The sequence below is a fragment of the Tenrec ecaudatus genome, chromosome 18, assembly GCF_050624435.1.
Source record: "Tenrec ecaudatus isolate mTenEca1 chromosome 18, mTenEca1.hap1, whole genome shotgun sequence".
In the NCBI taxonomy this organism is placed as follows: Eukaryota; Metazoa; Chordata; class Mammalia; order Afrosoricida; family Tenrecidae; genus Tenrec; species Tenrec ecaudatus.
The window spans coordinates 33,117,729-33,129,253 of record NC_134547.1 but is presented as its reverse complement, the minus strand read 5'-3'; the positions used below and the strand labels follow the sequence as shown (position 1 = coordinate 33,129,253).

Genomic DNA, 11,525 nt, shown 5'->3' with positions numbered 1-11,525 from the left:
TTGTCTGGTGTTCCATTATTAGTGTGTCAAATTAGTGTGTCCAATCTGTTTTTTGAGATAGTCTCTCAATTCAATTGGGTATATTTAAGATAGCATTTTGGACCTCATGAACTTGTTTTAACTTTTTTCATCATTAACTTGAAATTGCATAGGAGCTGTGGAGAGTCTGTTCTGCAGTCAGCCCCAGACCTGCCTTGTTCTGACAGCTGATAGCAGCTTCTCTATCATCTCTATCCACAGATGTACTTGATCTGATTCTTATGTATCCCAGCTGGTGAGAGTCATATGCATAGCTTCCAGTTAGGTTGTTGAAAACAAGTATTTGAAATGAACATGCCATTGGCCTTGCAAATTTGGATCGTGGCATCTCTTTTCCATCTACTGATCTTTCTCCTTTGTTTCCAACTTCCACATTCCTATCGATGTGTCTTGATCACATATTTGATCATTTTCAGATTGCAGAAGTTAATATGAATCTTTAAATCTTCATCCTTGGTGTGAGTGGTTGGTATATAAATTTGATTAATGATCAGATTAACTGGCTGTTATTCTGTTGTTGCTCTTGGGCGGTGCCATTGAGTCAGTTCCAACTTATAGTAGCCCGATGCACAACAGAACAAAGCACCTAGTCCTGCCTAGTCCTGCACCATCCTCGCGTTGTTCTCCTGTCACTCCATCTTATCTAGAGCCTTCCTCCTTTTCACTGCTCCGCTTCACTAAACATGGCGTGTTTCCTCAGGGACTGGTGTCTGCTGACAATATGTCCAAGGTCAGAGATGAAGTCTCACCATTCTTGCCTCTAAGGAGCCCTCTGGGCATACTTCTTCCAAGACAGATTTGTTTGTTCTTTTAGCCATCCATGGTACTTCCAGTTTCCTCACCAACACCAGAGTTCAAATGCATCCATCTTTCTGCAGTCCTCCTGATTCAAGGTCCACCTTTCACATGCATATGAGGCCATTGAGAATATCATGGCTCCGGTCAGGCATACCTTAGTCCTCAAAGTAACAGGTTCACGTTAGTTTTCAAAGATTATCCTTCTAGCCATATGAATATTATCCTCTACTTGTATTTCAGGATAGATCATGAAAATTTCCTTCTGATGACCCATAATCCTTAAATCTGTCATTCCCAACTAATACCTCATATGCTTGTTTGATTCAAAATGGTCTATTCCAGTCTATTTCAGTTCAATAGTGCCTAAGATCTTCAAGCATTATATTTAATTTTTGACAACTTCCAATTTTCTAGGTTCATACTCCCTAAATCTTTGTTCTGATTGTTCTGGGTCTTCTCACTTTGGGTCACACCCTATCTGCAAATGAATGTCCCATGAACTTGATTCCATCGTCGACCATAAGGGTCATTAAGGTCCAGTCCGCAGTCTTCCAGTCTGCTGGCTCGGACTCTCCGTAAAGCACGCACTGGCCAGCTTCCTCAGAAGCAGAACAGCAAGTCCTTCGTCTGGAAGCTCCTATGAAACCTGCCCACTATGGGCCTGCTGGGATTTTGGAATGCTGGGGGTGTAGCTCCCCGCATCCCAGCAATACACAAGCCACCAGAGTAGGTGGCTTGATATTACTAATAGGACTTAATATTCATAATATTCACTGGTGCTGAGAGGTGTTTTAGGGCACAACAAACACCCCACTTGTCAAACATAATTTAAGGAGCACATTTATTAAACCCTAAACAGACCATCCAGATGATGAAGACCATTTGCGGGAGGTCATAATGGTGTCCACAGGCTTGCAGAGAGCCCGTGGTGTAAATAGGACATGGCTTAACCAGGACTGTCACGGAGCATGACGGGCAGCAGATCAATACATCACAGCTGCAGGCGAGACTACAGAAACGGGCATGGGGCCATGATCGGGGCATATATTATGATAGACGTGCAAGATTGGTCCAGGGCCCTCCAACCAATGCAGGCGTGGCTATGCGACCGCTACCCCAGTGTCCAACAAGGACTCCCCCAGGCAGGCACCTACAGGAGGGGCCCCTCCCGGACTGGTTAGAGGAGTGGAAGTAACCCGCTTTCTGACGCACTCCAAGACTGTGCACAACCTTGGTCAAAGGTCGGAAGGAAGTCCATTCTGCGTGAAGACTCTACAAATGTATTTTGGGGCTTTCAAAGTTATCCGTAGTGTTCTGCAAACCCTGTGCTCAGAATTTAAGCTCCAACGCGGGGGAAATGACTATGGGGGAGGGGGGGTCAACTAGCAGCAGGGGGGAGAGCCCGCTGGTGTAAGGCATGGCAAGGCACAATAGCCCCACCGCCTCCATTTGCCCCCAGCCCGCTGCCCGCTCCCGCAGTACCCAGCAGGCCGGGGTCCTGGGCAGGGTTGGTCAGTGTGGAGTACAGTAACTGAAGGAGAGCTGAAACTGGGGCGAGTAGACAAACTTGGGAACCGGTGCCAAGTGACCCATAACGAGCCGCGGCTCAGCAGGTCCGCCGCGGTCACCACCCATCGCCCCTCCGCCCGGAGTTTCATGCCAGCTTCCAGCCCTCGGGCCGTGCACCAGGCCCCGCCCCTCTGGCGCTCCAGGCCTCTGATTGGGTGGCCTTGGCTGGGGCGTGTCCGGAGAAAGTTGGACCGCGGTGGCGTGGGCGGAGCTCGGGCTGGCGGTGCCGGCCGCGCTCAGTGCAGACGCGGCGAGCTGGCGGAGGGCCCCCGGCGGAGGAGGGCCTGGCTGACCCGGCTGGGGCGCGAGGAGCCGGTAGGTCCCCTGTTGAGAGTTCCCGAGCCCCAGGTCGCCAGTCGTGGGGGCTCCCGGGCTTGGGCGAGGCGCATCCCGGGACCGAGGCGAGGGCTCGGGGCGCGATGGGGCAGCGGAGGCTCAGGGGGGCTCGATGCCGAAGCGGGGTCGCCGGCGTGCGCTGGGCGCGGAGGGCGGGAGCGTCAGGGGCTCCCGGGGGCTGGACGGCCCGGCGCGCCCGCTGCCCGGGACGTGTGGGGAGTCGGGGCCTCCTACCGCGGTGGGGACCTCAGCGCTGCGTCCCTGTCTGCCAGGTCTGGGGCCAGGACCGCTGCCCGACGCGCCGAGAGCCAGCGGGACTCGGCAGCGCTTTCTGGGTGGCCCCCGCCCTCTTTGGTGTCTTGTTTGGCCACCACTTGACCCCGGAACTTTGCGTTACAGACCCGTAGGACCCGTAGGGGGACCTGTCAAGGCCAACCTTCATCTCCCACTTCCCTGAAGCGGACCCAGCCTCCCAGGCTGCGGTAGGGACCACCTGGAATTCCCTGCCCTTTGGCGCCAAACTGAGGAGAGGGAGAGGTGGCCTTAGTCCCTTTGCAGGTGAGCAAACGGAGATTCAAAAATCACTGCACGGCCCCACCTCCAACTGAACTCGCTGCCTGTTGCGCCGATCCTGCGCGTTTCTGAGACTGTAACTCTTTAAGGGAATAAAAGCTTTGTCTTTCTCCAGCAAAGCGGCCCGTGAGTTCGAACTGCTGGCCTTTAGCTTAGCAGCACCCCACCCCCACCCCCGCAACCGGTAACCACTATTGCCACCAGAGCCAGAGAAATGAATACTTGTTTGGAGTTTGAACAGGGCGATTATCTCACCACCAGAGGCCAAAGATCCCGAGATTGAGAGCCCGGAATGCCTCATTTCCTTGGGCGCGTGACCAGAACATACTGATTTGGCCTCTCAGTCTTGGCCTCCTGGAGAGGTGGACAGACCCTGGCAGCTTCCTCCTGGGAACCTAAGCTGGCTAGGAGTGGCTTAGGTCGGGCTTGAATTGTACTGGTGGCTGGAAGGACCCTTCCTCTGAGGTTGGCCCCGCCCGCTGTCCATTCACAAGGCATTCTTCAGTGCCAACCAGTCTGGCGGATGGAGCTGCACACCCCAGCCCACCTCAAGGAAGGAAGAGGGACTTGGCGCAGGTGGCCTAGGGGTGGCCCAGCCCAGCTGAGCTGCTGGCCTGCCAAGGCCCCACCTCCAGTTTCTGACCGTGTTGTTAGTTAAGAGCAGCCTTCCGTGACTCATGGTTGCTCGGAGGCACTGCTTCTGGCTCACTGTGGCCAGGAACTTGGGCAGTGACCTCATAAAGCAGGGAGGTGCCTTCCCCAGGGGCTGTTCTACAATTAAATGAACTGGCTGCTTAACTGTTGCACCTGGAGGGCCAGAAACTCTCAGGAAGGGGCACTTCCATGGGTTATTTTTTTTACTGGTAGATTTCGGGGGTGAGGGGGGGGGCTGAAGCCTTTCAGGAATCACAGGCTGAGGGGACAGCCTCTCTGGAAGGAGAGGATCTTGTCAACCTAGAGACAGGCAAGCACACAGCGTGTCTCTCTCTCTCTCTCTCTCTCTCTCTCTCTCTCTCTCTCTCTCTCTCTCTCTCTCTCTCTCTCTCTCTCTCTCTCTCTCTCTCTCTCTCCTGCCAAGGGAAAAACACCAAATTCTCATCTTGACCTCTGAACTTTCAAGAATGGTCTCATTGCCTTGAAGGCCCAGCCCCTCTCTCCTTTGTCCTTCCACTGGGTATGCACAGCCCCAAGCTGTTTCCAGAGGCAGAACATGCCTGGGCCCTCACTCACTGGACAGCCCCAGGACCTCACTCAAGATTTCCCGAAGTATCTGCAAAGTGAAAGCAGGCAGGCCTGTGGGCAGGGTGAGCCAAATTGGGACTGGGGTCTTTGGGTTAAGGAGGAGTCCCCATTCAAGGAAAGCTGGAGGGGTGGGGCTGGCCTTTGGACCCTGACTTTCACATGGACCCCAAAGGGTGTAGATCAGGGCACCCTCTCAATCCCAACTTCCTCAGCTTCTGAGGCTGGGCCACAAGACTTCTCTACAAAGCCCCCGGGCTGTTCAGCAGAGGAGAGAATTCCACCAGGGCAGATGTCTGGCACAGTTGCCACTGGTCACCTTACAAACCATGGTGCCGTGGATCTGGCTAGCAAGCATCTTCTGTAAAATGCCAGACAGTGAGTATTTTCAGTTTTGCCAACCATCTAGTCTGTGTGTACAAGGCTGGATTCCAGTAACATTTTATCCAGAAAACCAGGCAAGGGACCAGTTTTGGCCCTGGGACCATAGTTTGCTAGCACGTGGTGCTGGCCACAGTCCATAATGCCCTTCAGGAAACCCTGAGACATTCACTCCCACTGAGAGACCGGGGGCCTGAAAGCTACAGCGCCCCCCCCGCCAGGGGTACACACCTTCAGACACATTTCAGGGGGTGAGACCATCTGTGAGCAGAATAAGCCACCATCCCTGCCAACACATGTGTGTTAATTTGTTGGTACCGCACTGAGTTGTTTGTTTTTTTTTTGGGGGGGGGGGGTTAGATCTCAGTTTGGTGGCTAGCCCTCAGTGATCACAGCATCGCCTGGCCATCTTGGGGCAGAACAGGGCAGCCGGCACACCACAGAGGTTCTAGGTGGCCCCACCCCTGCCCTTTGGTTATGTGTGATAAACTCCGTACCCCCCCAACATGGGGCCTTGTCTGCTCTTGGGCAGACCTGTTTTGTCATCTGAGAAATGGGGTGATAGCCCTGTGTGCTGGGGCTTGGGGGTGACACAGAGGAAGCTTATAGTCCCAACAGCCACTGTGACTACCAGAGGCCACCACCTGCCCCCTCACCCTCACATATTGTCAACTGGGGTTTTTTAAAAATTGTTAAGAAATAACTGGCATTTCAGAGAAAGCAGTGAAATCCATCTACTATGACCTCAGGGGCTATTAAAAGTCTTCCCCCTCCTTCTGTAGCATTAGAACCTTCCATGGCACGCACTGGACTCTGCTGGGTGGTGGCAAGTGCCTGGCTGAGAGAATCCATTGTTTTGTTTTGTTTTTTTTAATCATTTTATTGGGGGCTCCTATAATGCTTATCACAAGCCATACATTCCATCCATTGTGTCAAGCACATTTGTGCATTTGTTGTCATCATTTTCAAAACATTTTCTTTCTACTTGAGCCCTTGGTATCAGCTTCTCGAGGGTGGGGAAGGGAGGGCGGGGAAAGAGCAAATCCACTGTGATTAGCCCATGTATGAGGCAGATAAAGAGGGCGGTGAGCCCTAAGGTCAGGAGCAGGAAGTGACTCCTCTGCAGTCACAAGGCCACAGCCTAGGCACCGTGCCCACCTGGCCACCAGAACTCACTCAGTTCTCACAGCTCCTAAGGGTTGTCTGGGCGCACTCCAGGGCCACAGACTCCAGAGCCCTGCCTTAAGTTGGAGTGGGAGAGGCTGGGTGCTCCTTACCTATGAGGGAGGGTGGAGCCTCTAGTGGGAGTCATTAGAAAGAGGTACCCTGTTTCTGCCAAAAGCCATCTGCAGCTCACTCTGGGGAGGGGAGTGTGACCCTCTGCTGGCTCGCTCAGGGCCAGCGGGTGGGCAGGGAACCCCACACTAGAGCCTGCAGCTATCTGGAAAGGGGGCAGGAGACCCAGGCCTAGTCTCAGACATCCTCAAACCCTTCCCTCCTCTCTCCCCACCCATTCTGCTCAGCGCCTCCTCCGCACAGTCCCCCTGGGTGGACACTGGGCTTCTGTCCTCCACACAAAGCCCTCTGCCTCAGCTGCCAAGCATGTTAAAAGCCTGGCTCTGCGGCCTCAGGATCAGGCTTGTGCCCATTTCTGTGGGGTTCCTCCCCCAGGGAGGGGCTCCAGGCATCTCCTATGAGTGGGTTTAGGGGAACTGAGGGTACCCACAGGTATGGAGAGAGGTGAGGCCAGCCAGGACCCACCCAGGGGGTCCACAGAGGCAGTTCTACCCCATCTGCTAGGCTAGGATCACTGTGAGTTGGAATTGACCTTACGGCAGTGAGTTTGCTGTAAGCAAGGAATCCTGGTGGTGAAGTGGATTGCGTGTTGGGCTGCTAACCATAAATTCAGCAGATCAAAACCACCAGCTGCTCCACAGGAGAAGACAAGCCCTTTTGCTTCTGTACAGATTTACAGCCTTGGAAACCCACAGGGGAAGTTCGACAATGCCTTCTAGGGGCACTATGAGTCAGAATAGAATTGATGGCAGTGAGTTGGGTTTTTGGTTTCTACAACCCAACTGCCACAGAGTGGGTGGCTTCTGAGAGGGCCTGCTCCACGCCTCGGTCCCGGCTACTGGTCTGATCCTGGCTCCCAATGTCCTCAGTGTTCTTTGCAGCTGTACCTCCACTCAGCTCCCTGGCCAGCTGCTGTGTGTACACCCCACTTTCATAGTGCCCCACTCAAAAGGGATGAGGGCCCACCCTATTCCTGGGTGACTGCATATAACCCAGAGCATCTTCAAAGATGGCTTTCCAAGCCGGCTCACATTTGGGCAGGCTTGGGCAGCATTCAGTTTCTCTTTCTGGAAGATGTATTTCAGTCCATCATAGAGAGAGAGCCCACTTCTCAGAATCATAGGAAATGGCACTTCATTTCACTGGCTGCTGGTTTGTTTTGTTGTTAACAATAGAACTACAAATTACAGGTGTGGTCGTGCCCTTCTGCAGCAGAAATCTTATCTGAGCTGCCCCATAGCAACAGGCATGGAGGTGACACTCAGAAATATCCCACCAAGAACCTTGGGTTTGCTGACTTGGCCACCGTTGGATTCCAGTGATGCAGCCAGACAGGCCAAGTCTGTCCCTGATCATCCTGTAGGCCTGCAACACCCAGCCAAGGCCAGCCACCCCAAAATAGCAGCTCTTACAGACGGAGGTGTGGGCAGTGTTTAGGACGCCTGTGGTCTGACAGAGCTGTGGTATGTGACTCAAGGCACTCAGCCCCCCTCTTGTGCAATGCCTCCAGCCCCCATACTGGGGCCCTTTCCCACAGGTGGCCTGACTTACGGAACTGCAGCTCGGTGACCCAGAAATACAGTATGAGCACCCTGACCCATGTGCGAGGGTACACATGGCGGTGTAGGCGCCATTCACCCACTTCCTCTTCAGGGGTACGAGCTGACTCATGCAGTGTTAGACCTCAAGAGTTCTGGAGAGGCTCGTTCATTCACTAGCCACGCATCAGCACTGCTGGGGACTCTTCCAAACCAAACCCACTGCCCACCAGCTGATCCCAACGTAGTGACCCTTTCTAGGGCTCCCGAAACACATCTTTCTCCCGTGGCGTGGCTGCTAGGCTGGACCTGTTGCTCTGTCAGTTAGTGGCCCAGTTAACCCACTGTACCACCCGAGCAGCCTTAGAGCCTTGTAAATGCGTGAGGGTAGTTACATGCCAATAGGACTTGACTGACAAAAACAAACTGGACTTGGCCCTCCTATCATGGTCATCTGCTGACCGCTGTCCTGAGGAGGGAGTAGCTGGTCTTCACAGGCTAAATGGAGGAAGAGGGAGTGTGCAGCCAGCCCCAAGGGGCCTGGCTGAGCTCTGAGGCTCCCAACATGTAGAGAGTACCCCAACAAGGGGCAGCTGGGCCTCACGCTGCATGGCCGCCAGGGCTGCAAGCTCTGGGTGCCACACCTGGCGGAGCCTCTGTGCCTGTCCGGCAAAGTGGTCCTGCTGTGAGGATGAATGGCTGCCAGGAGCACTCACGTGGTGGTGACCGTTGGGTACCAGGGACAGTGAAGGCTTTGGGCCAGAGGCTAGGTGGAGTCACAGATGCCAGATCTGGCCCCCTCTATTCCAGTACGAGCTGGCATTGCTTGCCATGTGTACCTGCGCCTCTCTGCACACCTGTGCCTCTCTATTATGTGTACCTCTCCGTGCACCTGCATTTCTCCCTCCGAGGAGCAGACTGGAAGGAAGAGGGGTTACTATTAGCAGACATGCTCAATCAACAAAGCTCACTGCCTCCAAGTTAACTCTGATTCATAGTGACCCTCCAGTCCAGAGTAGATGTGCCCCTGTGCTGTAGATGTGTGAGGCTATAAATTTGGGGAGCAGAAAACCTCATCTTCAGCTCAAGGAGCTGCTCAGGGGCTCGAACTGTGACCCACTACACCTCCAGGACTCCCAGTGTGATTGGAAGGTGTTTTCCAGTCGTCCGACCTGTGGCCGGGGTGACCATGTTGAGGCTATGGGTACCTGCCTTCCCAGCTTCCAGGGGAATGCAGCCTCCGCCCACAGCAGGGTTCCCTGGGCTCTATCCATGTGGCTACCTTCATGCCCAGGAACCCCACATGCTCTTTGCCGGTGGGGTTGGTTGTGGGGGGTTCTGATGATCCAGCTGATGCCTGTGTGCCTCTCCCCCCATAGCCCAGCACCCCCCCAAGATGGTGGACCACCTCGCAAACACAGAGATCAACAGCCAGCGCATCGCAGCCGTGGAGAGCTGCTTCGGCGCGTCCGGGCAGCCACTTGCCCTGCCAGGCCGAGTGCTGCTGGGGGAGGGCGTGCTGACCAAGGAGTGCCGCAAGAAGGCCAAGCCGCGCATCTTCTTCCTCTTCAACGACATCCTGGTGTACGGCAGCATCGTGCTGAGCAAGCGCAAATACCGCAGCCAGCACGTCATCCCGCTGGAGGAGGTGACCACGGAGCCGCTGCCTGAAACCCTGCAGGCCAAGAACCGCTGGATGATCAAGACCTCCAAGAAGTCGTTCGTGGTGTCGGCTGCGTCTCTGACGGAGCGCCAGGAGTGGATCAGCCACATCGAGGAGTGTGTGCGGCGGCAGCTGCTGGCCACGGGCCGCCAGCCGACCACGGAGCACGCGGCGCCCTGGATCCCCGACAAGGCCACGGACATCTGCATGCGCTGCACGCAGACGCGATTCTCGGCGCTCACGCGGCGCCACCACTGCCGCCAGTGCGGCTTCGTGGTCTGTGCGGAGTGCTCGCGGGAGCGCTTCCTGCTGCCACGCCTGTCGCCCAAGCCCCTGCGCGTCTGCACCCTGTGCTACCGCCAGCTGGCCGCCCAGAAGCGCAAGGAAGAGGAGGAGCAGGGCAGCGGGCCCCAGGGGCAGCTGGGCTGCCTGGCCGGGGCCGCCTTTGCGGCATCCAGTGGGGACGACGAGGACTCCGACGAGGACAGGGAGGGCAGCGGGGATGGTGACTGGCCCGGCCACGTAGAGTTCTACACCTCGAATGTCTCCTGGTCATCCTTCCCCAGCTGACCCCAGGCCTGCAGGTCACGTGGTCATCTCAGCTGAGCTTCCAGAGCTGGCGGTGGCCTCCCAAGGACACTGCCCCACGGGGTGGGCACAGTGGGGGATCTGCCTAACCTCTGCCCACCCCCTAACCTGGGTCTTTCCTGGATATCCGCACTCTTCTAGCCCCAGTGCAAGTGGTCATCTTACCACTAGCGAACCCCAAATTCAAAGACCTCTTAGAAATAAATGCCATTTCTCAGCCCTGTTGCCTGTGGCTTAAGCTGCGGGTGACCCCTTGGATCAGATGAGCCTGGGCATACCGAGGACTGACCAGAGGGGGACACAGGACTAGACTGCATGTCCCTGCGTGCTCTGAGGTCTCCTGAGCATACCAGGCCCAACCGGAAGTCCTGGGGGGCTTCTAAGAAACCAAGGCCTGCCCTCCACCACTGCCCTGCCCTCTCCGTGCTGGGCCAGCCAGCCCTCACCCACAGCCATGTTGCTTGCTATAGGTGCCCCCAGCCTAGGGTGCCTTCAAGACCCTGCCCAGTCTCTCCGCTCTCTCACAGCAGGTGCAGTAGCAATACTTCCAGATAGGATTCATGTGTACAAGTGTCGGAATGTGCCCTGCACCAGCTTCATAAACCAGGACGTGTGCTGGGCGGCTCGAAGCTGCTGGTCAGGGGCTCAGCCAGCCAGTGTGTCCCTCGTCTCCCAGTTGCTGCTGCCCTTCGTGTTGTGTCTGTGTCACCTATGTGGATTCTGTACTTCACCCTGACCGACTGGACAGCAGGACAGGCGGGAAGCCAACTCACCTGGCCCCTCCTGGGCTGCGAGCCCAGAGCTGTGCTGTGTTGTGCCTGGGTTAGGCTGTGATTATGGACTGGCCAGCTTGGGTCCTGGGTGCCCTGTGCGCAACCCTATAGGAGAGAGGCCTCAGTAGTTATGACTGCAAGTCTGGGCATGGGTATAGGGTGGCTCTGGGATACCGTGTCACCACAACAGTCCTCTGACAATGTCGCCCAGGTGCCATGGGCCTGTGGTGTTCCCTTTGGCCAGTGGTCTAAGCAACGGGAAAGGCAATAAAGGAGATGGAGCCTGCCTCTGCTGGGGTCCTGTCAGGATGTGAAGTGTTCTCCTCTGATCTCCTTCTGCGTCACCCTTGGGAAGGTCCCACTGAGGGTGGCTTTCACGTGGGAAACAGCCCACTCAGAACACCAACCTTCTGACACCTGGCCATAGAGTGCAGTCTGGCATAGGCTGATGGCATAGGCCAGGGCTGCCAGGCTTCACCTATGGCACGCTGCTGCCCTGGAGGGAGATTGCCCCATATGAAGCACAGCCATGTCCTGCCGGGAAGAGGTGGCTAGAGGGGAAGGGGTGTGAACCCAGGTCCGAGGTCTCCCCAGAATGAATGGCCTCTGTGTTGACTGGCCTTTTTCCTTCTTGGCACCCTGAACTGCCCCAGCAGGTTGCCACTGGTTCTGCAGGACAGATGGCTTCCTGCATTCAGATCTGCTGCCCGCTCCTTCACCCTGAGGCACCAA

At 55.7% G+C, this 11,525-nt stretch overlaps 1 protein-coding gene across 2 annotated transcripts; it reads left to right on the top strand.

The window, feature by feature from the left end:
* Nucleotides 1-2,634: 2,634 nt before the first annotated feature.
* On the top strand, nt 2,635-11,102 carry PLEKHF1 (pleckstrin homology and FYVE domain containing 1). Of its 2 annotated transcripts, XM_075537324.1 has the most exons (3): nt 2,635-2,721; nt 3,142-3,300; nt 9,149-11,102. In XM_075537324.1, exon 3 carries the CDS (start codon nt 9,166-9,168, stop codon nt 10,000-10,002), a length of 837 nt encoding a protein of 278 aa, XP_075393439.1. In that variant the 5' UTR covers nt 2,635-2,721; nt 3,142-3,300; nt 9,149-9,165; the 3' UTR covers nt 10,003-11,102. The 2 variants fall into 2 exon arrangements, with proteins under 2 accessions (XP_075393439.1, XP_075393440.1); XM_075537325.1 differs by lacking the exon at nt 3,142-3,300 and having other exon boundaries at nt 2,639-2,721.
* The last annotated feature ends 423 nt before the right edge of the window (nt 11,103-11,525 follow it).